Source organism: Hyperolius riggenbachi, chromosome 9 (assembly GCF_040937935.1).
Source record: "Hyperolius riggenbachi isolate aHypRig1 chromosome 9, aHypRig1.pri, whole genome shotgun sequence".
Taxonomy (NCBI): Eukaryota; Metazoa; Chordata; class Amphibia; order Anura; family Hyperoliidae; genus Hyperolius; species Hyperolius riggenbachi.
In genome coordinates this window covers 41,382,942-41,408,126 of record NC_090654.1, presented here as the reverse complement: position 1 = coordinate 41,408,126, position 25,185 = coordinate 41,382,942, and the positions used below count along the sequence as shown (strand labels likewise).

At 45.2% G+C, this 25,185-nt stretch overlaps 1 protein-coding gene across 3 annotated transcripts in view; it reads left to right on the top strand.

The window, feature by feature from the left end:
* RUSC1 (RUN and SH3 domain containing 1) overlaps positions 1–23,617 on the top strand; it is a 36,932-nt gene extending 13,315 nt beyond the window's left edge. For 2 of the 3 annotated variants that reach the window (XM_068252590.1, XM_068252592.1), the window contains 8 exons: positions 5,115–5,177; positions 6,092–6,168; positions 8,424–8,598; positions 8,679–8,778; positions 9,302–9,348; positions 9,429–10,383; positions 20,802–20,930; positions 22,916–23,617. In XM_068252590.1, the coding sequence (XP_068108691.1) occupies positions 5,115–5,177; positions 6,092–6,168; positions 8,424–8,598; positions 8,679–8,778; positions 9,302–9,348; positions 9,429–10,383; positions 20,802–20,930; positions 22,916–23,084 (1,715 nt within the window). In that variant the 3' untranslated portion in view covers positions 23,085–23,617. The remainder of the gene's footprint in view (positions 1–5,114; positions 5,178–6,091; positions 6,169–8,423; positions 8,599–8,678; positions 8,779–9,301; positions 9,349–9,428; positions 10,384–20,801; positions 20,931–22,915) is intronic. The other variant, XM_068252591.1, reaches the window with a different exon arrangement.
* Positions 23,618–25,185: the final 1,568 nt, after the last annotated feature.

The window sequence follows — 25,185 nt, the reverse complement described above, 5'->3', positions numbered from 1 at the left end:
CCACTCAATTGATGCCTCAGATATTACTGTCAGGTTCCTGGTGCTTTGCACTGCACTGTCCACTCCCTCAGTGTCTCACACCTTTTGGCATCCATGCCTCACATTTCACTGTTGCCTCCCCTGCTGCTTCACACCCATTAACTCTACCACCAGTGCCTCACACCTCACTGACTCCTCCCCACTCATTGCTGCCTCACACCTGTCACCTCCCACTCACTGCTGCCTTACTGTCACCTCCCCACTAACTGCTGCCTCACACCTGTCACCTCCCACTCACTGCTGCCTGTCACCTCTCCACTCACTGACTCCTCCCCACTCAATGCTGCCTCACACCTGTCACGTCCCACTCACTGCTGCCTCACACCTGTCACCTCCCACTCACTGCAGCCTTACTGACACCTCCCACTCACTGCTGCCTCACACCTGTCACCTCCCACTCACTTCAGCCTTACTGACACCTCCCACTCACTGCTGCCTCACACCTGTCCCCTCCCACTTACTGCCACCTCTCCACTCACTGCTGCCTCACACCTCACGGACTCCTTCCCACTCACTGCTGCCTCACACCTGTCACGTCCCACTCACTGCAGCCTTACTGTCACCTCCCACTCATTGCTGCCTCACACCTGTCACCTCCCACTCACTGCCACCTCTCCACTCACTGCTGCCTCGCACCTGTCACCTCCCACTCACTGCAGCCTTACTGCTACCTCCCGCTCACTGCTGCCTCACACCTCACTGACTCCTCCCCACTCATTGCTGCCTCACACCCGTCACCTCCCACTTACTGCCACCTCTCCACTCACTGCTGCCTCACACCTGTCACCTCCCCACTCACTGCTGCCTCACACCTGTCACCTCCCACTCACTGCTGCCTCATTAGTACTTATGCATTCACAGGTACCTCACCTCCTCACCCACAAGTGCCTCCCAACTGTCACCTCTCTTCTTACTGCTGCCTCACCACTAACTGCTGCCTCACTCCTGTCACCTCCCCACTCACTGCTACCTTACTGTAACCTCCCCAGTCACTGGTTCTCCACTGCCACCATAACACACTGTCCCCGCCTCCACCTATCGCCGCATTTGGGTGACGCCACCTCAGTATTTGGCAACAGTCACAGTCACTTGCGCCCTACCCCCTCCAGGATTGAGAAACTATCCGGAAGTGACGTGGCAGACGCCGCGGATCACGTGACTGACCAGATCTGGTGGCGACGAGAGGGGCGCAAGGCGGGTAAGTGACGGAGGGCCCCCGGCCAGCTCCGCCCCCGTCACGTGACACCACCTGGCTGTCGCATAGCTGCTTCCGCTAAATCCCCCGGCTCGATATGTGTGACTTCCTGCGCCCGCCTCACTGATTATTATATCACGTGTCAGCCATGTCCCTTCATCCTCTCTTCTGCCAATAGGGTGGCTCCTGCGTCACAAGTTTCATTTGGAGCCTCAAAATAAGACTCCCCCCCCCCATGTCACATATGCTCCCCACACACCCAAAACATCTCCCTCCTTCCTCCATTCCCTACCTTATATACTCTCACAGTGAGGTGTATCTCAGGTATAGCACAGCTTGGTGTGTACCCAGGGCACTGGATTATTGGGGGCGCAAATTAGCTGTTGCAACTGGAAGTTGTAACATGCCCCTCCTCCCCATAGCTCTGGTTCCCCTGGGGCATGCTGTCGGGGCTGGTTCACATTGGGGCGATTCTTCTGCGCTTTGCTGATCGCCAGCGATCAGCAAAGCGCTGCTACAATGTATCCCTATAGATACATTCACACTGCAGCGGTTGCGATTTTGGTTAATCGCAAATGCACTGTATGCAGCGTTTTGGGGGCGATTGTGCTGTGATTCTCGTTCTAGTGAACAGGAATCACAAGCGCAAAGCGTGCAAGAATTGCAAGACTTTTTGTTAAAATCGCAGGCTAGCGGCGCTTCGAGCGCCAAGTGTGAACTAGCCCTGAGAGGTGTTAAACTAGGCGCAAGGTGCGTGTGGTAAATTTGGCCCCACCATAGGCTACAATGTAGTTTGTGGCTATGGCGGCGCCAACTCAACTGGGTAATTTGGAGTATACTATAGTATCGCCAAACTCTAGCTAGCGATGGGGACTCGCAAAGGTAGCAGCAGTAATGGGGGTTTGGCCGTTATGTAGCTGGATCCCAGAGTTTGGCACACCCGGATATCTGCAAACATGGCGAGAGAGGACTGATGTTCAGCTATCATATAGGCAGATTCAGCCTTTAGCTTCATTAATGTAAGCTCACCACACACCATACAATCTTGGTTGTTCAGTCTTACCACTTTCATATAGTATAAGAGCCTATCAAAACAATCCTTTCAAAGTTTTTTCAATCTGTTGGTCCTTTTATTACATAGATTTGGTAAATATGTACAACCAAGATTGTATGGTGTGTTGAGCCTAATGCTGGGCATAGACGGTTAGATCTGGCGGCTCGATTAGCCTCCGGATCGACTCCCGCCGCGTCCCTGCAGCCGCCTGGATTGATTCCCACTCACTTCCTTATCTTCCACTCGATTTCCGCTATTGTCCGCCCGCGGTTATCGAGCGGGGAATCGATCCGCGCGGTGATCGGACCTGTCAGACATTATCAATCGAGCCATCAGCGGCTCGATTGATGAGAGGCAAACGCACCGTCTATGCCCAGCTTTAGGCTAAGTTACGGGGGAGGTTAGTGTGAGTATCGTATTATGCAAGGTGATAGTAGAATATCAGTACCATTACCGATATTCTACTATTGGCAGTATCTTGCTCCCATTTTAAAATGCATTGGTTTTTTTTTAATGTTCTCCTTGCTGTCACTACGACTGAGGTAAGATGACTGCACTCTTGTGTTCTGATACTCTTATCTCCAGTCAGCTTTCATCTCTACTGTATAGCATCTCCCCCATTGCCCCAATGGCCAAGGGCATGAGATTGGAGGCTGGGACATGCCATGCAGCTGTGATAAACACTGGCTGAGTTCTGGGTCACAAGTGCTGTCATCCAACCCCAGCCATGGTGACGACCAGCAGGAGTGTACAATGCAGGGGGACTAATCATTTTCTGGAATGATGCTGTCTGTTTACTGAGACATGCTCCCTAATTATATTGTTTGGAAGAAATGCCTGCCTAATTTTGTGGACATTGTGCCTATTTGTTATTTGCGGGATATGATGATACCTGATTTTGTGAGAGACCTGTATATGTTGACCTATTTATACGTCACTGCATGGCTGACCTATTGCCACACCTCATTCCAACTGGTCATACCTGACTTCAGGTTGGACATGCCCATTTCAAACAGCAGAAGGAAAACAACATGAGAAATCCCATCATGCTTTGCACAGCATCATGGGGAAAAATGCCCGGGCAGTTTTCTTCTGTGCAGCTAAAAATGAGGCTTGGGTAAGAAAAAACAAAGTTCTGATGCTGTGAAACAGTTAAAGAAGCACCAAGCTGTTTCAGTGCTGCTGAGTAGATATTTAGCCTGGAGGTTCACTTTAAGGTGTGCATACATTAGTTGATTTTCCTGTACGATCGACCATTCGATTCAATCACTTTATCGGGAGAATCGATTATGTTCCATCCTGCTTGATCAATGGAAATTGGCCAATATCTGGTCAAACTGACCAATTTACTCGATCAGACAGAATGCAAAAAATTGGTGGATCGTAAAGGAAACGGCTACTGTTCCCTCGATTCTGATCGACACAGCATCAATTTTTAGTTTCAGAGCTTGGAAGCACAACATTGTCAGATCGATTAGTGAAATGGGAATTGCATAGGATTTCCCTTGTGGTGTGTGGGCCACTAGTTGATTGACTTTTCTTCAACCACACTGTAGTTGATTACCCAATAAAGATGCTTATGCTGGGAATACACTATAAGTTTTTTCAGCAGATAGATGGTTCGATAGATAATTTCTGACATGTCCGATCTTATTTTTTTCTGATCGATTTCTCATAGAAGTGAATGGAAATTGATAAGAAAAGATAAGAAAAACGATCGGAAATAGGATCTGACAGTAAATCGACTGAAAAATCTCATAGTGTATTCCCAGCATTAATATAGTAATGTATGGGCACCTTTACGCATGGTCCTCCTACCACCATCATCCTTTATAGCAGGACTTACATTGCAAGCCAGCAAAAGCCCTGGTGTAATGGCTAGACAACTGGGTCAGAGCATCTCCAAAACAGCAGCTCTTCTGGTATGCAGTGATTAGTACCTACATAGACTGGTCCAAAGAAGGACCATTGGTGAGCCATTAATAGAGTCATGGATGCCCAAAGCTTGTGTGAGGGCAACCTCAAGTGGTCCTGTCCCGCAGAAGAGTTGCTGAAAGGCAGTATTGGCAACCATAATAGGAAGGTGTGAAGATACACAGTGCATAGCAGCTTGCCGGTTATGGAACCATTCATAGTTCCCATGCTGAACCCTGCCCACCGATGAAAGCACCTGCCATGGGCATGTTTGGTAGTCGATCATAGACCATTGGAAGGTGGTGGTCTGGAGAATCATGTTTTTCGGCTTCTTAATCCCTAGATCTCAATCCGATCATCTGGGATGTGCTGGAAGTCTGATCCATGGAGGTCCCACCTTACATGCCTTCAAGAATCTGCTGCTTACAACTGTTGTCCGATACCTTCATAGGCCATGTGGCGTCCATGCCCTGATGGGTCAAAGCTTCTTTAGTGGCACAAGGGGTGGTTTTAGTGTTTTGGCTGATTAGTGTATAACCGACAGGAGCATCTGATATTTCAGCTCTGTTGCCCGGTTGAGGCTTCCTTTGTGTCATTTGACAGTGTCACCTACCCCACAGCTCTTCTCTGCTCTCCCTGGAGAGTCTGCATGGTATATTCAGAGCTGAATGTGGAGGTGGATTATGGGGACAGTGCACCAGAATGAAATGAATGGGAGAAACTGCACTTTCTTTACACATCCAATCACAGGCTGCTAAGAAACTGATATTGTTTTTTTACTGTCTTGTCACATCATTGGGTGTTTTCAGTCAACACAGCGTAACACTGCCCTTTACTTCTAACATTAGAGAGGGGGCTAGGGTCTCTCACTGAGAGTTGGAATAATTGCATGCTGTCATTTCTCTCTTGCAGGTGGTGACATTGAGCTGTTGATGGCGGATGGGGATGAGGAGAGCGCACCGCGTGAAAAGAAAAGTAAATTGGATTATTCCTGAATTTACATAATGAATCCAATAACAGAATAGGGAAAGGACAGCTCTGGTCTTAAAGGGGCCGTCAGGTCCAAAAGTGGTTAAAGGACAACTGTTTCAAAAAATTGTAAAATTAAATGTATACATTTAAATGTACATATCTCCTAGAGTAAAATGCACTATATATTACATTTTTCCTATGTTGCTGCCACTTACTGTAGGTAGTAAAAATCTGTCAGGTTTTGGACTAGTTCATCTCCTCATGGGGATTCTCAGTTATTTCTTTATTTACAAAACCACTCCATTCAACTTCAGTTTGCTCAGTCCAGCTGCCAAAAGAGTGTGCAAAAAAGTAGGGACGTTGACTGAGATATTTGTATATATCCTTCCCAGGGAAAGCTTTTGTAAAGAAAATAACCTTCCCAGGGAAAGCTTTTGTAAAGAATAAAAGTAATACTGAAAATCTCCTATGAGGAGATGGACTAGTCCAAAATCAGTGAGATTTCTACTACCTACTGTAAGTGACAGTAACGTAAGATAAATGTACGTTTTATTTATGTGTGTGTGTGTGTGTGTGTACGTGTGTGTGTGTACGTGTGTGTGTGTGTGTGTACGTGTGTGTACGTGTGTGTGTGTGTGTGTGTGTGTGTGTGTGTGTACGTGTGTGTGTGTGTGTACGTGTGTGTACGTGTGTACGTGTGTGTGTGTACGTGTGTGTGTGTGTGTGTGTACGTGTGTGTGTACACGTGGGTGTATGTGTGTGTGTGTATTTTTACAGTTCACAAATTTTTCATGATTGTGGACCTTTAAGGAGACCACCCCAGAGTATAACCAAAGGGGGTTGCCCTATTGCCCTATTATTTTATAATGGTTTACCGCTTACCTTCACTTCATATCAAGTCTTTTCCCTTTTGCCAGGCCTCCTCGTCAGCATTGGCTCCGCAGTGGACAAGATCATAAGCCATTTCAATGCCAGCCGAAACCAAGTGCAAAAGGTGAGGGGAAAGGTGGTAAAAAAAAAGAGGACAATATTGGATAGGGATGGTAGCTGATGACAGGTGAGATCAGCAGAAAGCAGGTGGTCAGAATGCATTAGGAGGAAGTGAGGTCAACAGGAAGCTGATAATAGGAGGGCAATAACTGGTGAGGCTAGCGGGAAGCTGGTGATAAGAATACAGAAAAAAAAGATAACAACTAAACATTTGTAAAGCATTTTTCTCCTGTAGGACCCAAAGCACATAAGCTTGTCTCAGATCAATACATAGTGATGTGTATTGGGAAATAGTTATGTGATCATAAATGCCAGAATAAACAGGAGGCTTTTCAGTTTTGACATGTCTGGGGTTGGAGCCGTCTTGATTAAGTTTGGCAAGGCATTCCACTGGGTAAGGGCAGCATGACAGAAAGATCTGTCTCCAAAGGTTTTTAATCGGAATCTGGGGTTGGTCAAGTTACTGGATCCTCTTAAAGCGGAATATAACCCTGCATTTCAACTTTGCTCTAAAACATTATTTACAGCATATTATATGCAAAAAGCATTTTTTTTTTACTAGACCAGCATTGGAAGGGTTAAACACAGAGGTTTTAAAGGGAACCTTAACTGAACGGGGGGTAAAGAGTTTTACTTACCTGGGGCTATTACCAGCCCCCTGCAGCAGTCCTGTGCCCTCGGCGCTGCTCTGGAATCCTCTGGTCCCCCGCTGTCACTTAGTTTCGTTTTTGACGACTCACCAGTCGCCGGCCGCCATGCGTATTATTGGACGCATTCACCAATGCAATTAGCGCTATTGCGGACCGCAACGCGTACAAAAATACGCGTTGCCGCATATCTACGCGTGCGGAATACGGCAACGCGTCTTTTTGTATGCGTTGCGGTCCGCAATAGTGCTAATTGCATTGGTGAATGCGTCCAATAATACGCATGGCGGCCGGCGACTGGTGAGTCGTCAAAAACGAAACTAAGTGACATCGGGGGACCAGAGGATTCCAGAGCAGCGCCGAGGGCACAGGACTGCTGCAGGGGGCTGGTAATAGCCCCAGGTAAGTAAAACTCTTTACCCCCCGTTCAGTTAAGGTTCCCTTTAAGTTCCGTGCAGACATTCAGATAGTTACATTCTATTTAGTTAGTGTGTAACTGTTTATTAATAGATACATCTCTTTGGCTGTCCTCCAAGCTCCTTCTCAGTGAGAGAGATGAGTCACAATAAACACATATTTGTAAACAAAAAGTATCTAACTCAAGTTCGGATTCGTCTGCAGAAATCTCTAGGGACTTTAAAGCCCTGTGTAACCCTTCCAATGCTGGTCTAGTAAAAAAAAAAAAGGCTGGTTGCATATAATATACTGTAAATAATGTTTTAGAGCAAAGTTGAAATGCAGGGTTATATTCCGCTTTAATCTGAGGTTGTGGGTAGTGTGACGCAGTTGCAATAAATCCTTCATGTATCTGGAGCCTTGGTTGTGTAGGGTTTTGAATGTTAGCATGCTAATTTTGAAAAGGATTCTCCATTTTATGGGTAGCCAGTGTAGTGAGAAAGGGATTGGTGTTATGTGGCAATGGCGGGGTTGGCTTGTGAGGCCAGCAGGACATTGGTGAAAAGAACACAGGAGTCAGATGATAGGAGAGGCCAGCAGAAATCTGATGATGACAGATAAAGCTAGCAGGAAAATGATTTAAGGTGATCTTTACGGGAAAAGTGAGGAAGTTCATTTGAATCTGGGATCTGCAGTGGCTGGATGGTGTAATGGTTAAGGGCTCTGCCTCTGACACCGGAGACCAGGGTTCGAATCTTGGCTCTGCCTGTTCAGTAAGCCAGCACCTATTCAGTAGGAGATCTTAGGCAAGTCTCCCTAACACTGCTACTGCCTATAGAGCGCGTCCTAGTGGCTGCAGCTCTGGCGCTTTGAGTCCGCCAGGAGAAAAACGCAATATAAGTGTTTGTCTTTGTCTTGTCTTTGTCTTAATCTAAAAGATGTAATCATTTAGTGATTGCATAGAAATAGGTAAAATGGTGACTACGTAAAAATTATAGTGGAAATGGATTGGATACTCCTGCATTTATTAACACAGCAAAAACAGGCATGAAGTAATGTGCACATATCACTAGAGATTTGCCTGGATGGACATGTAGAAGGTGCAGTCCCAAAAAGAGGAGGCTATTGAAGAACATCACAGGGTGGGGACACATCAGCGTGTAAAATGTTGGCTCAAAGTCACATATCAGAACAAATAAATCCTCTTCTTTCTCAGGCTCAGTTAGGAGACAGTCGCCTGAGTCCAAAGTTGGGGTACCTCATCTTGAACAATCTCTGCCCCTCGCTGTACTCCCTGATTGGAGATGGATTAAAGTCCTTTCAGAAGGATGTCATCATTGGCAGAAGGAGGCTGAGTCCATGGAACCTGGTGGAGGTCTCAACAAAATCAGGTGAGTATATAACCATGCCATTTCTCTGTGACCTAGAAGAGGCAACTGTGGCAGATACTATAGGGTCCTTTCTCTTACAGGCCTTGAGTCACTTCATGTCCTCTTCTACAAGGTCAGTCATCTACAGCAGCTCCGGGACCCACAGAGGAGGTTCAACGCTTTTATCTTTGGACTGTTGAAGTGAGTACAGACTCTGGGTGGGTGTATGTGGGGGGAAGGGGATAGTAGAAGACCACATCCTAGGAAGATACCTTATGCAAGTCTTTCAGTTATTTTACTACCACCAAACATTCTTCAAGTGCTGTCAGCGAAGATCTCATTAACACCATCCATCATCCTAGTACCACTAGACATCATCCTAATACTACCAACAATCATTATCAGTTCCACCAACTGCTATCAACAATTGTCATCCCCCTCAGTAAGCCTCAGATAGCCATAGTTCAAACATATCTGTACCCGGTGCCAAGATTCTTGTGCAGCAGTGCAGTGCTCAGTCTTTAGTGATTCTCCACTCCTTGGGTCATGATTACACAGTTAGAGATGCCATTCTTGCTCGGCAGAATACAGTATTACAAATAATGGTAGGCCCACCAGATATTCTGCTTTTGGCTTGGCTCTGGTGTAGCTTTTGCATAGTTTACTATATGTGGGTGTGAAGACATGGGTCTTCATGATTTGATATATCCTTTATGTCTTCTAGCACCAAACAGCTGGACATTTGGGTCTACCATCTGCATCAGATTTATGGTAAGTTCCATCCGGCACCTTTTCCGCTAATGTTCTCATATTCCTGTTCTTCAAGACTCATTCCATGTATTTATTCACAGCAGAGGAGTTGTCCCTCTTTTACTCTCCCACGGGGTTCCTTCCATTGGCTGCTACTTCCCGCCCTGACCTGTGTGAGGAGCTGATGCTCATCTTACAGCCTTTGTCTGCGCTGACTTTCCACACTGATCTTTTGTTTGAGCATTACCACCTTCCACTGCAAGAACCACTAGTCCCTCAGCATCCACCACCACAGGCGTCTGATAACTGGGGTGTTCCAAGCTTCCAGGATATAGTTCACCTAGGTAACTGGCTGGCACATAATCTCTCAGGAAGTGTTGGTAAAGAGACTCAGAAGTCAAACCAGAGCCCATCGCAGAGCTGTGTTCAGAATGTTCACCGTGTCAGTGGTGATTCCCAGCTTGACGAGGCCTCCTGCTCCAACCACAGCCCGAAGGACTCATTTGTCCCTAACACCTCCCAAGATGTATCTTCCCCCATTACTAGTGTAACACAGACCCCAACACAGGTCACAATCTCCAAGACCAAAGACTCAAGCACCACCTGGTGGGGACATCTAAGTCAGGCCTCTCGTATGTATATTCCTGCAAAAAAAGAGTCTTTTGCGTTCCCATCCTTCAAAAAGCTGCCAAGCTGGGGCAGTTCTGATCCCCAAGACCAGAGCCCCCCTGACCAGCAATTTTATTCCAAACAAAGAGAATTCACAGAGCAAAGGGTTCCTGATAAATTACCTTTGGATTCTCAGAAGGTTGATAACGGCAATGAGCTTCTAAATTTCAACATCGAAGCTTCCAGAGATCCTGCTGCAGCCAATATCTCAAGAGATGAAAATCCAACACCGGTTGAAGAAGACTCTGCCTTGTGCAAAAAGACAAAGAATGGAAACACTACGACTCCCACACAAACTCTCAAGGAGAAGGTCCACTGGTTTGGTCAATTGTTTGGTGCAAATTCTACTCAAGGGTGTGAGACCGAAGGAAAACCAGTAAAATCCAGGTAGGAGTGAGATGTTCTGAAAATACGAAAAAATGATTCACAGCTATTGGGTTGTATGATAGTACAAAGGATGTACAGTAAGTATATTTGTGTACTTTTTACCTTTTTAAAGCAAATCTGAAGCAAAAACAACAACTTATGATACAATGAATTGTATATGTATTACGGATAATGAATACAACATTAGTAGAGTCTTATTTTTACAATTTATTATTTTATAAGTTTATTTTCGTTTCAGGTTTGCTTTAAAACATGCTTTCAGTGATGTGAATTTCACTTAGCCTGGGTTGACACTGCACATAAAAGGTTTCGGCTTAGCGGAACTTAACCAGTTCACCCCCAAGAGTTTTTACCCTAACAGACCAGAGCAATTTCACCTGTCAGTGCTCCTCCCTTTTATTCCCTAATAACTTTATTACTACTTATCACAAGAAAATGATCTATACCTCGTTTTTTTCGCCACCAATTAGGCTTTCTGCGGGTAGTACCTTTTGCTAAGAATTTTTTTATTCTAAATGCGTTTTAATGCGAAAAATACCAAAATAATGGAAAAAAATCATTATTTCTCAGTTTTCAGCCATTGTAGTTTTAAAATTAAACATTCTCATGTGGAAAAAACCAACACATTTTATTTGCCCAGTTGTCCCGATTATTAAACCGTTTAAATTATGTCCCTATCACAATGTATGGCGACAATATATTATTTTGAAATATAGGTGTTATTTTTCTGTTGTTTTTTTTTGCTCTGACCATAATTACAAGCCCCTATGTAAAATTAATTTTCCCTCATAAAATATAGATTAAAAAAGCTGAGTCCCTAAGGCAACTATTTATTTATTTATTTTAAGCTGATTTTTTTTTTTTTTTTACAAGTGTTTTTTTTTTTGGGGGGGGGGGGGGGAGTGCGGTTTGAAGTGTAATTTATTAATTTTATTAATATTGCGTATGTACATAGTATGTATGTGCCTGTATGTGTAATATACTTTTTGGCCACAAGATGGCGCTAGTGAACACTCTCCCGTTATAGGAAGTGATCACTTTTTTTTTTTTACATTTTGTTAAACTGTGACAGTTTCCTGTTTTTGTGAATGGACGTGGCCACTGTTTGCGGTCATGTCCATTCACTCCAGGCATTACGATTGGGTAGAGGACCACTCGGTCCTCTTCCCCAATCACTTAACACGGGATCCCGACGGAAACTGCCTACCGATGCACAAAAGTGTATGTGTCGCACAGTGCCCAGTGTTACAAGCTCACTTCTCCATCGGCATGACTCCTTTCCTTAGTGGTGATCGGTGGCCATGTTGAAAGGTCGAACGACCTGAAGCATGAAGTGATGCATAGCCATCTTTAGTCATAGACCCTGAACAAGCATGCAGATCAGGTGCTCTGACTGAAGTCTGGCTGGACTAGCCGCATGCTTGTTTCAGGTGTTTAATGCAAACATTACTGAAGCCAGAGAGATCAGCAGGACAGCCAGGCAACCAGTGTTGTTTAAAAGGAAATTCACATGGCACCATATCTCTGTTCAGGTGTCCTTTAAGTGCCTTCTGTACAGCCAGCCAGATGAAGGAGCACAGAGAAACGAGGCGGTAGCTTGTACTGCAGCACGTTCTCATTGCCTGCTCATGGGACCTCTGTGCCTCCTCTCAGATGTGCAGTACAGAGGGCATTGCGAGGCACTCAGCTCTGCTGGAACACTTCATTCTCCTGCCCTGTGCTATCCGCTGCTCACAGACCGCGTGGCTGCACTCTGCACTGTGATTGGACACAGAGGTCCCACCTCCAGGCAATGAGAATGTACTGCTATGGGGTCCCTGTCAGGATTGTTCTTGTGTCTTCCTTTAGCTGGCCAGTCCTGGAGCTATATAATCGCTACAAGAAAAGCTGACAATGCTCCCCTGTAGACCAGATAGTTTCTTCCATCACTAGTGCTGGTTTTAGCAGCAGGCTACAGGTGCCTGTGAAATTTACAAGTCTGAAGTGAAAAAAAAACCAACATATTCTGCTTGGGTGATAGAAGAAGGCTCTGGGTCCTGTGGAGCCTTCCTGTTCCTCTCACGGTCCCCTCGCTCCATTGCTGTCACCCTGTTTGAATCCGCCACCACAGGAGGCTTTGGTAGCCTGTGTGCTCCCGAAGACGGGCGGCTCCGTACTGCGCAGGCGTGAGTGCGTACTTGTGCTTGCTCATTACAGAGCCACCTGTATTCAGGAGCATTTGGGCTCCCAAAGTCTTCTGAGGCCTCCGTGATGGTACAGAGCAGTATTCGACCCATCGGAGGAATACTGCTATCGGGGGTGGAACGAGGGGACCGTAAGAGGAACAAGAAGGCTCTATCGGACCCAGAGCCTTCCCTATCCATAGGTGAGTATCAGGGCTTTTTCCCCCCTTCAGACTTGCTTTATAGAATGTCTCAAAACATTTAAACAATCACAAATATACTTTCTACCTACTGTATTTACTATTATACAACCCTTTACTTGTTGATGGATATTTACACGATTGTGCTCCTTTAAAGAGAAACTCCGACCAAGAATTGCACTTTATCCCAATCAGTAGCTGATACCCCCTTTTACATGAGAAATCTATTCCTTTTCACAAACGGGTCATCAGGGGGCTCTGTATGGCTGATATTGTGGTGAAACCCCTCCCACAAAGAAATTATGAGTACGTACTCTTGGCAGTTTCCTGTCTGTGAACCCTGTTGCATTGTGGGAAATAGCTGTTTACAGCTGTTTTCAACTGCCAAAACAGCAAGCAGCAGCTACATCACTTGCCAGCAGTAAAAATGTCCCCATGTGATAAATGTCAGAATATAAATCAGGGATTTAAAAGCTATTACAATGGGCAAACACTGACTAAATAATTTATACATAATTATTGTAAAAATGAAGCACTTTTTTATTACATTATTTGCACTGCAGTTCCTCTTTAAAGAGTAACTGTCAGGCTGCAAAAGCTAATTTAAACCTCTATTCTCCTGTGTTAAACAGTTTAGAAGGAAGCCAAAAAGGCAATACTGCAGTTACAAATCTCTCTTACTTTAGATGTTTGCTGACAGCAAGGCTCCGTATTCCCAGGCTCCTAAGGAGGACGCAAGCCGAATAACAGATACTGCAAAGCATTCTGGGGCCCTCCCTTGGCTGCTAGTGAGGCTCAAGTTTCAACAGCATGTAACAGTCTAGCTCACAGCACTAATAAATCTCGGGCAGAGTACACTGCAGGAGTCCGCTATTGTTCCTAGCCACATGGCTAATTAATATTCACTGCACAGTAGTGTTATTCATTACCAGCGTTTGTGAGAGTGGAATCATCAGGAAGCAGGCAGGACATGACGACACATTTGGCTTCATAGGAGACAGACAAACATGGAACCTGCCATGAGCTGTCAGGAGCATCATTCTCTGCAAATACTATATAAAAATTATGTGAAGTACAAACATGGACAGTGAAATGCATATGTAATGTAAGTACAGCCAATCTTTAGCTACTGATATATGTGTTTATTTTCTCTGAGACCTTATACCTAACAGCTCCTCTTTAAAGAGAACCCGAGGTGGGATTTACTTATGTTAGTGGGGCACAGAGGTTGGTTGTGCACACTAACACCAGCCTCTGTTGCCCCATGGTGTGCCTCCAAGACCCCCCTGCGCGCCCAATCAGCGGGAGGGAAGGGACGCGGGCGAGTAGCGCCGATACGGAGGAGGCGGGGGAGCGGCGCTAACAGACAGGCGAGAGGTAAACATTGTGCTGGCAACACGCTGCGTGTCGCCAGCACTGCGGGGGGTATAGCGGCGCGCAGGGGGGTCTTGGAGGCACACCATGGGGCAACAGAGGCTGGTGTTAGTGTGCACAACCAGCCTCTGTGCCCCACTAGCATAAGTAAATCCCACCTCGGGTTCTCTTTAAAGGGAACCTAAACTGAGAAGGATATGGATTTGTCAATCAGGGCAATCCTTTCTCATTGGCACCAGCCTATGAGATGGGATCGCTCTCTGAGCCTCTCCAGAGGACAGCCGAGTGACACGGCTGCTCCTAGTACAGCGCTTCAGTAGATCGCTACACTGTACAATGTAATAGACGTTTCACCGTCTAACAGTCTGCTAGTGGTGATCGCCGCTGGTAGACTGATGAGCTCCGTCATTCAAGCTGGGATGCGGTCCCCGCTAATCTCCGCCCACCGCTCTTGACACCATTCGGCGTTAAAGAGGAACTCCAGTGAAAATAATGTCATAAAAAAGTGCTTCATTTTTACAATTATTATGTATAAATGATTTAGTCAGTGTTTGCTCATTGTAAAATCTTTCCTCTCCCTGATTTACATACTGCCATTTATTACATGGTGATATTTTTACTGTTGGCAGGTGATGTAGCTGCTGCATGTTTTTTAGCAGTTGGAAACAGCTATTTCCCACAATGCAACAGGGTTCACAGACAGGAAACTGCCAGGAGTACCACGGTCCTTAGAGTTTCTTGTGGGAGGGGTTTCACCACAATATCAGTCATACAGCGCCCCCTGATGGTCTGTTTGTGAAAAGGAATAGATTTCTCATGTAAAAGGGGGTATCAGCTACTGATTGGGATAAAGTTCAATTCTTGGTCTGAGTTTCTCTTTAAGCGGTCCTGGGGCTGCCACCTTTCCGACACCTATCGGCTTTAGGCGGTCGGGAAGGAGTTAAAGGACCACTATCGCAAAAAAAAAAAATAGGCAGTTAAAATCTGACAGAACTGACAGGTTTTGGGCCAGTCCATTAATTCACGGGCGATTCTCAGGGTTTTCTTTGTTTTTCAACAGCATTTCCTGAACAACAGTTTAACTGCCAAAATAGCAAGATACCAGCCGGCCTCCCTAATCACTTGCACACTCTTTTGTCAGTTAGACTTTGAAACTGCTGTTCAGGAAATGCTGTTGAAAACAAAGAAACCCCAGAGAATTCCCCATGAAGAGATGGACTGGCCCAAAACCTGTCGGTTCTGTCAGATTTTAACTGCCTACTTTTTTCGCGATAGTGGTCCTTTAAGTTTAACCTCCTTGGCGGTATGAAAAATACCGCCAGGAGGGAGCGCAGCAGTTTTTTTTTAAATTTTTTTTTTTTTTATCATGTAGCGAGCCGAGGGCTCGCTACATGATAGCCGCTGCTGAGCGGCATCCCCCCGCCCGCTTCGATCGCCTTCGGCGATCTCCGATCAGGAAATCCCGTTCATAGAACGGGATTTCCTGGAGGGCTTCCCCCGTCGCCATGGCGACGGGGCGGGATGACGTCACCGACGTCACTGACGTCGGGACGTCATTGGGAGTCCCGGGCCACCCCTCGGCGCTGCCTGGCACTGATTGGCCAGGCAGCGCTGGGGTCTGGAGGGGGGGGGGGGCCCGCGCCGCAGCAGATAGCGGCGATCGGGCAGGGGCCGGCGGCGATCAGAGTGCTGGCGCAGCTAGCAAAGTGCTAGCTGCGTCCAGCAAAGCAAAAATTATGAAAATCGGCCCAGCAGGGCCTGAGCGGCACCCTCCGGCGGCTTACCCCGTGTCACACACGGGGTTACCGCCAAGGAGGTTAAATGGGCACTATGGCGAAAAATTTTAAAATGTAATATATGTGCAAACATATACAAATAAGAACTACGTTTTTTTCCAGAGTAAAATGAGCCATAAATATCTTTTTTCCCATGCTGCTGTCACTTACAGTAGGTAGTAGCAATCTGACAGAAGCGACAGGTTTATTTTCAAAAACACTTAGTGAATGGCAGTTGCTCCGTCCAACTGCCAAAAAACTGTGCAGCGAGCAGGGAGGCTGGTCAGCATCATTGTTTAAATCCTTTTTAGGGAATATCTTTATAAAGAATAAAAGCCTTGCTGAGAATGCCCTATGAAGAAATGGACTAGTCCAAAACCTGTCACTTCTGTCAGACTTCTACTATCTACTGTAAGTGACAGCAACATAGGAGAAAAGTAATTTATGGCTCATTTTACTCTGGAAAAAACGTATTTCATATTTGTCTATGTTTGTACATATTTAAAATTTTACAATTTTTCGCCATAGTGCCCCTTTAAGGATGTGGTTTGGTGATGATTTGGTGATGTGCTGAAGGTGGAGATGGCATTATGGAAGCAGGGGATACAGGAATATTAGGAAGGGAGATCAAGAATAAGGGCAGATTTGCGTGTTATTAGCATGTAGGTGATCAAGGCTCTGATTCACGAAGCTCCGTTGCTAGAGTAATGGATAGTACAATGCACATTTCCCTAGAAACCCTACCGTGGGTCACACTAATCGGGTAACGTGCAATACGCTGTCATCGGTAGTAAATGTAAAATTGCTGTGGCCTTCCTGCCACGGCAATCTTACTGTAGCTTTGTGAATCAGGACCAATGTTCCCTAAGTTAATGAAAACTCTGAAGAAAAATAAGAGGAGGTGACCAAGGACAGAGCCTTGGGGTACTCCATCTGGGAATGGGGAGGAGAAATCTTAAATATCCTACAAGAGATGGGAGGAAAACAGAAAACATTGTGCAATGCCTCAGTTAAACAGAATGTGAGATAGTTAAGTGTGATCAGTGGTGCTGAATGTTAACAGTTTGAAAAGCAGTGTGGGAAATGGCATTTGTATTTTGCAGTAAGCAGATAATTAGTCACTTTAGTGACAACTGATGGGTCTGTCGGCATGGCCCCAGAGATCTTGACCAGCTTCTACTCCGCCACCATTGAATCGATTCTCTGCTCCTCCATCCTGGTCTGGTACACTGGCGCCACCACCAGCGACAGGCTCACACTTCAGAGAGTCATCAGGGCAGCGGAGAGGGTCATTGGTAGACCTCTGACAGCACACTGCCTTCCCATCCAGAGTATGACACCGTTACATAGTTATTTTGGTTGAAAAAAGACATACGTCCATCAAGTTCAACCAGTACAAACTACAACTCCAGCCTGCTCCCTCACATATCCCTGTTGATCCAGAGGAAGGCGAAAAAACCCTTACAAGGCATGGTCCAATTAGCCCCTAAAGGGAAAAATTCCTTCCCGACTCCAGATGGCAATCAGATAAAATCCCTGGATCAACATCATTAGTCATTACCTAGTAATTGTAGCCATGGATGTCTTTCAACGCAAGGAAAGCATCTAAGCCCCCTTTAAATGCAGGTATAGAGTTTGCCATAACGACTTCCTGTGGCAATGCATTCCACATCTTAATCACTCTTACTGTAAAGAACCCTTTCCTAAATAAATGGCTAAAACGTTTTTCCTCCATGCGCAGATCATGTCCTCTAGTCCTTAGAGAAGACCTAGGGACAAAAAGCTCATCCGCCAAGCTATTATATTGCCCTCTGATGTATTTATACATGTTAATTAGATCCCATCTAAGGCGTCTTTTCTCTACACTAAATAAACCCAGTTTATCTAACCTTTCTTGATAAGTGAGACCTTCCATCCCACGTATCAATTTTGTTGCTCGTCTCTGCACCTGCTCTAAAACTGCAATATCTTTTTTGTAATGTGGTGCCCAGAACTGAATTCCATATTCCAGATGTGGCCTTACTAGAGAGTTAAACAGGGGCAATATTATGCTAGCATCTCGAGTTTTTATTTCCCTTTTAATGCATCCCAAAATTTTGTTAGCTTTAGCTACAGCGGCTTGGCATTGAGTACGATTATTTAACTTGTTGTCAATGAGTACTCCTAAGTCCTTCTCCAAGTTTGATGTCCCCAACTGTTTCCCATTTATTTTGTATGGTGCTAGACCATTAGTACTTCCCAAATGCATGACTTTACATTTGTCAACATTGAATTTCATCTGCCATGTATGTGCCCATATAGCCATCCTATCCAGATCCTGTTGCAATATGACACTATCTTCCTGAGAGTTGATGATTCTGCACAATTTTGTATCATCTGCAAAAAATAGCAACATTGCTCACTACTGCATCTACTAGGTCATTAATAAATAAATTGAAGAGCACTGGACCCAGTACAGACCCCTGTGGGACCCCACTGCTAACAGTCTCCCATTTTGAGTACGATCCATTGACCACAACTCTTTGTTTTCTGTCCATTAGCCAGTTCCCTATCCATGCACACAAACTCTTCCCCAGTCCTTGCATCCTCAACTTTTGCACCAGACTTCTGTGGGGAACAGTGTCGAAGGCCTTTGCAAAGTCCAAGTATATCACATCTACAGCATTCCCAATATCCATATTAGCATTCACTACCTCATAAAAGCTGAGCATGTTAGTCAAACAGGACCTGTCTTTAGTAAACCCATGTTGATGCTGAGAAATAAGATTATTTTCTACTATGAAGTCATGTATAGTATCTCTTAGTAACTCCTCAAATAGTTTGCATACAACTGATGTTAAACTTACAGGTCTATAATTTCCCGGATCTGATTTTTTGCCCTTCTTAAATAATGGGAAAACGTAGGCTGTAAGCCAATCCACTGGGACTCTGCCAGTTGCAAGAGAGTCACAAAAGATAAGATAAAGGGGTTTATCTATAACTGAACTTAATTCCCTTAGGACCCGAGGATGCATGCCATCCGGGCCAGGTGCCTTGTCTATTTTTAATTTATTTAGCCTTGCCTTCACTTCTTCCTGCGTTAAGTATTTAATAATACAGTTAGAAGATTGAGAATCTTCCGCCTCTGTAGTTTGCAACAGAGCTGTTTCTTTTGTGAAGACAGAAGCAAAGAAAGCATTTAATAACTCTGCCTTACCTTGGTCATCCACCATTGCGTTCCCACCCTCATCCTTTAGGAGTCCTATACAGTCAACCTTTCTTTTTTTTTAGAGTTAATGTACTTGTGAAACTTTTTTGGGTTAGATTTGATATCCTTAGCGATTTGTTTTTCAGCTTCAATCTTTGCCTGCCTAATTTCTTTTTTACAATTTTTATTGCACTCCTTATAATTGCTTAGTGCAGCCTCGGTCCCCTCCTGTTTTAAGACCTTATAGGCATTCTTTTTCCTCTTCATTTTATCTTTAACCTTTCTATTCATCCATAGGCCTTTTTTTATTCCTAGATATTTTATTTCCATATGGGATATACATACTACAATATTGATTGAGTGTAAGTTTAAAAGCTTGCCATTTCCCTTCAGTGCCCTCCCCTTGTAGTACATTATCCCAGTTCACCAAACTTAGTGCCTGCCTAATTTGATTGAACTTTGCTTTTCTAAAATTCATAGTTTTAGTGGTCCCGCTGCCCCGTGGCCTATTAATTACCAGATCAAACGTTATCATGTTGTGATCTCTATTTCCCAAATGTTCTTGAACCTGCACATTTGATACATTATCTGGTCTATTAGAAATGATCAGATCCAGTAACGCATTCCCCCTAGTTGGTTCAGTTACCATTTGAGTCAAGTAATTGTCCTGTAGTGCTGCCAGAAATCTGCTGCTTTTACCAGAATCGGTAGCCTCAATACTCCAGTCAATGTCTGGAAAGTTGAAGTCGCCCATAATTATGACCTCATTTTTACTTGCAGCTTTTTCAATCTGCTGTAGTAATCGCAGTTCTGCAGCTTCATTAATATGAGGTGGTCTGTAGCATACCCCAATAAGCAATTGGCAACTTTTATTTTCACCATGAATATTTACCCAAACGGACTCCACATCTTCGCAATCTTCCTCCATCTCATCGTTGAGGACAGCTGTAAGAGAATTCTTAACAAAGAGACAAACCCCTCCACCTTTTTTCCCTGTTCTATCTCTCCTAAACACATTGTATCCTTTTAAATTAGCTATCCAGTCATGGCTTTCATCCATCCATGTCTCGGTTATTCCCACAATGTCATAGCCTTTGTCATTCAGAATAAACTCTAGTTCGTCTATTTTATTTGCAAGGCTCCGAGCATTGGTTACCATGCACTTTATATGGTTTTCTGGTTAAAACATTGTCACTTTGAGTGCAGCCCCCTCCTTGGATCCAAATCCTCCCCCGTGTGGCTGGTAAAAACACACACACACCTTTCCCTCCAGCATAGCACAGCAGAGTAGTGGGTAGTGTAATATTTATCTGCTCCAGCGATGTAGCGAGTCTCTTCTGTTCTTCCCAGCAGCTGCATGCTCTGTGCTTCCATACCTCCAGCTCCCGATCACATGACATACATCAGGAGCCAGGGGTATGCAGCATAAAGTGTTTGGCTGTCAGGAAGATCAGAGGAGACCTGAAGCAGCAATGGAGCAGGTAAATATTCGACTGCTCCACTCTGCAGAAGGTGGAGGAGTGGGGATCAGTATGTTTGTTTTTTGAGAATTCAGCCATGTAGATGATTATAGGGTTAATGACCTCCATTTATTAGGCCTCATGTGGACCTTCATTTCTTACAACACACATTGAACTTTCTGCAGCCACAGCAGCTTTCACCACATCCGTCTCTCCAGCATGTCTCTCGCTCCTCCTCACTCCTGTAATGTTTTTTGCAGACGTCCGTCCAGCTGGCTGCCTCCCAACGTCAATGTTATGAACCTCATGCGGAAAACGTCGACCCCCGAGAGGGAAGCGTCGGCTGCGGAGGAAGTGGAGAAGCCGCGGAGCGAGGGCAAGCCTGAGAGGTAAGAAGAGCTGCCGGGTTCAGTCATGTGGAGACATCTGTTCTGTCAGCACCACAGGGTGAATTATAACTCCTGGTGATAGAACATTGAGGGTTCTCCTGATGAAACACATAGATGAGGAACGGAGTGGATTTGTTGGCTCCAGTTGAAACATGCATAAAGATGGTCAGTCATTTCAAGCTAATGCAAAATGTGTTAATTTTATGCAAAAAAATATGCAAATGGAATCAGACCGGTCACATGCAGTAGTTTGATTGGTCCACTTCCAAGCTGCATACAATTGGCACAAATTAACATATTTTCATCAGCTTAAATCGATTAACATCTCATAGCTCATTTCTTGACATGCACAGATGAGGGGTTTAGGGTGATTTGAGGGCAGTCATGTGACATGCACAGATATGGGGGGGTAGCTGATTTGAGTGCAGTCAAGCGGCATGTACAGATATGGGGTGCGGTGTAGCATATTTAAAGGGGAACTGAAGTAAGAGGTATACGGAGGCTGCCATATTTATTTCCTTTTAATCAATACCAGTTGCCTGGCAACCTTGCTGGTCTATTTCTCTGCAGTAGTATCTGAATAACACCAGAAACAAGTATGCAGCTAGTCTTGTCAGATCTGACTTTAAAGTCTGAAACACCTGATCTGCTGCATGCTTGTTCAGGGGCTATGGCTAATAATATTAGAAGCAGAGGATCAGCAGGCCTGCCAGGCAACTGGTATTGCTTAAAAGGAAATAAACATGGCAGCCTCCATATACCTCTCTCTTCATTTCCCCTTTAAAGAGCCCCTAAGATCAGTTAAAAGCAAAAAAAAGTATACATACCTGGGGCTTCCTCCAGCTTAATCAGTCTTTGTCATCATCCTCAAATCCTCTGGTAGATGGGCAGTCTGGCTGCGTGCCCCCCCCACCCCGTTGCTGGGAGCATTCTGTGCAGTACTACTGGTGCGCACGGCCAGACTTTGCCTGCACCAACTGGCGAAGATAACGGGGCATCTAGGTGTTGGAGGAGGATAGCGAGGGACCGATTAGCCTCAAGGGGGCTAGAGGAAGCCCCAGGTATATGTATAATCTTTTGCTTTTTACTGATCTCAGGTGCACTTTAAGTGCAGTCATGTAACATGTACAGATATGGGGGTTTAGCTGATTTGAGTACAGTCATGTGACATGTACAGATATGGGGTGTAGCAGATTTGGGTGCAGTCATGTGACATGCACAGATATGGGGCGTAGCTGATATGAATGCAGTCATGTGACATGCACAGATATGGGGCGTAGCTGATATGAATGCAGTCATGTGACATGCACAGATATGGGGCGTAGCTGATATGAGTGCAGTCATGTGACATGCACAGATATGGGGTGTAGCAGATTTGAGTGCAGTCATGTGACATGCACAGATTTGGGTACGTGGCTGATTTGAGCACAGTTATGTGACATGTACCTATATGGGGTGTAGCTGATTTGAGTGCAGTCATGTGACATGTACAGATATGGGGTGTAACAGATTTGAGTGCAGTCATGTGACATGTACAGATATGGGGCATAGCGGATATGAGTGCAGCCATGTGCAGATATGGGGCGTAGCTGATATGAGTGCAGTCATGTGACCTGCGCAGATATAGGATGTAGCGGATTTGAGTGCAGTCATGTGACATGTACAGATATGGGGTGTAGCAGATTTGAGTGCAGTCATGTGACATGTACCTATATGGGGTGTAGCTGATTTGAGTGCAGTCATGTGACATGTACAGATAGAGGGTGTAGCTTATTTGAGTGCAGTCATGTGACAAGTACAGATATAGGGGTGTATCTGATTTGAGGGCAGTCATGTGACATGTAGAGATATGGGGGCGTAGCATTTTTGGTTTGTCATGTGACGTGTATGGGGCATAGCCGATTTGAGGTCAGTCATGTGACATGTACACATATGGGATGTAGCTGATTTGACTGCAGTCATGTGACAGTTGTTTCTGCCTACAGGGCCCTTCGAGCTTTATGTGACCATGCTGCTTCTGGTGAGACTCAGCTGAGCTTTAGGAAAGGTGACATCTTGCAGCTGCTGGGCACAGTGGATGAAGACTGGATCCGCTGCAGACATGGAGATGATACAGGCCTGGTACCTGTGGGGTACACGTCACTTATCCTCTGACATGACCTTTCTCTGGGGGTACACGATAACCCCTCCGTTATTTCCATATCTGACCCTTCTCCCCTACAGTATTCTGCACTTCCTGTTCCCTCCCCCAGCCAATGCATCAATATCCTTAAAAAGCTATAGTAAAGATATAGAAGTGCAAGCTCTTCAGCCAAAGCTGTAGCCACTTCCTGTGGTAATGCTACGGTGGGATGCTCCCTAAAGTGATGTATTCAGGGAAGGCAAATATTACACCCCGGGGTGATGTCGGGGTGTGGACTCCCCCCTCCAGATTTCTGCAGAGCTACCAGGGCCATTCTGAGACTCACAACAGATTATTATTATAAGAGATGTGGAATAATGGACTATACAGTATATGAATATAAGGGTAATTTATTATAAAGTGATGTATGTCCGCCAGGAGCTGTTCTTACCATGTGATATCTGTATTGTATGTATCACGTATGGGAAATGTGAACACTAATAAAAAGGTGCCTCAGAAAACGACCATAAGCGGATTCTGTGATCGCAGACAAATTGTATTGAAAGGTGAAGTTTCTGTCTTCAGTTAATTATTAATAGACGTGGGCAATGACATGCACAGACTGGAATAGTGAGTTATCCTAGAGGTAGTTGCCCTTTCTTGACCCGACTGGTTTCGTCCTCTTGCCCTCATCAGGGTGCACCCCTTGATGACGGCAAGAGTCCGAAACTGTTGGGTTGAGACCAAGAAACTACCTCTAAGGATATCACCATTCTAGTACGACTTCAGTGGGAAGCATTTATTGCATTGTGGGTCGTAAGGTGATTGGGAACTGTGGATGTAACACCTACTTAATATTGGAAGCTGTTTTTATTTTGGGAATAAAAGTGATTGGATATTTCCACTGAGTAAGTTCCCCATCTAGCTTTATTTCCCCCAAACCTTTGAGTGCAGTACAGGCTGGGAGGCTACAGAGGGGTCAGAAGCAGTTACTGTTATCCAGTGTATGGAAAGCAGATATCCGATTGCACTTTACTGGGATTGGCGTTTGCTACTACTTTGATGTGACTGTGTTTGTGAGTCTTCCTGTTGGCAGCTGTACTGAGTATATCACCCTTAGAGATGCCCTCGTCCTAACCGTTCAATGATATGCAAGCGCCAGGTGCCCCCATAGATCTTCTGTCCCGGACAGCAAGATCTCTGCACCATAATTCCTGATTCTGCAACCACCCAACTAGAGAGGTCTTCCTCCTCAAAATATAAAACAAAGACTTCAGCAGGGAGAGGGATATTCTTTTGTAGGGAGCAGCAGGTGCGAAGAGATAACAGTGCAGAGATCTCACCACTGGAGTACCTGAGAGACTGAAGATTGATCTTCATACCAATCAGTAGCCGATACCCCTTTTCCCATGAGAAATCTGTACCTTTTCTCTATTAGTGCATCAGGGTTGTCTTTATGGCTGATATCGTGGTAAAACCCCTCCCACAGTGTGATGTCATTGCCATGGCCCTGACAGTTTCCTGTCTGTGAACATTGTGGGAAATAACAGCTGTTTCCACATTGTGGGTGTGTTTATAAATAATGGCAGTTGGTGGTTTTTTTTTTTTGCATTCTTCTGCATGCAGAAAAACTGACTCCAATGAATGCCTATGGGCCTGTTTCCACTAAACGCGATTTTTCTCATGCAGATTTTCCCATAGGTATTCATTGGAGTCTATAAGGGCCTGTTTCCACTACACGCAGATTTGATGCAGATTGGATGCAGAAAAACTGACTCCAATGAATGCCTATGGGAAAATCTGCATCAGAATAATCGCGTTTAGTGGAAACAGGCCCATAGGAATTCATTAGAGTCAGTTTTTCTGCATCAAATCTGCGTGTAGTGGAAACAGGACCTTAGTCTATATGGTCAGTACTACTTAAAGGGAACCTGATACGGCGGTGGGTGAAACCTTCATATATATACCTGGGGCTTCTACCAGCCCCCTCGAGACTTTGGCTCCCTTGCCATCCTCCTGGACCATCTCGTTCCGCAGCTAGGGAACTTCAGAACAACTCCACTGAAGTGTGTCCGGGCGTACTAGTGCATACACACTTCGCCCATCGCGTGGCTGTCGCTGGGGGCGTGCTGC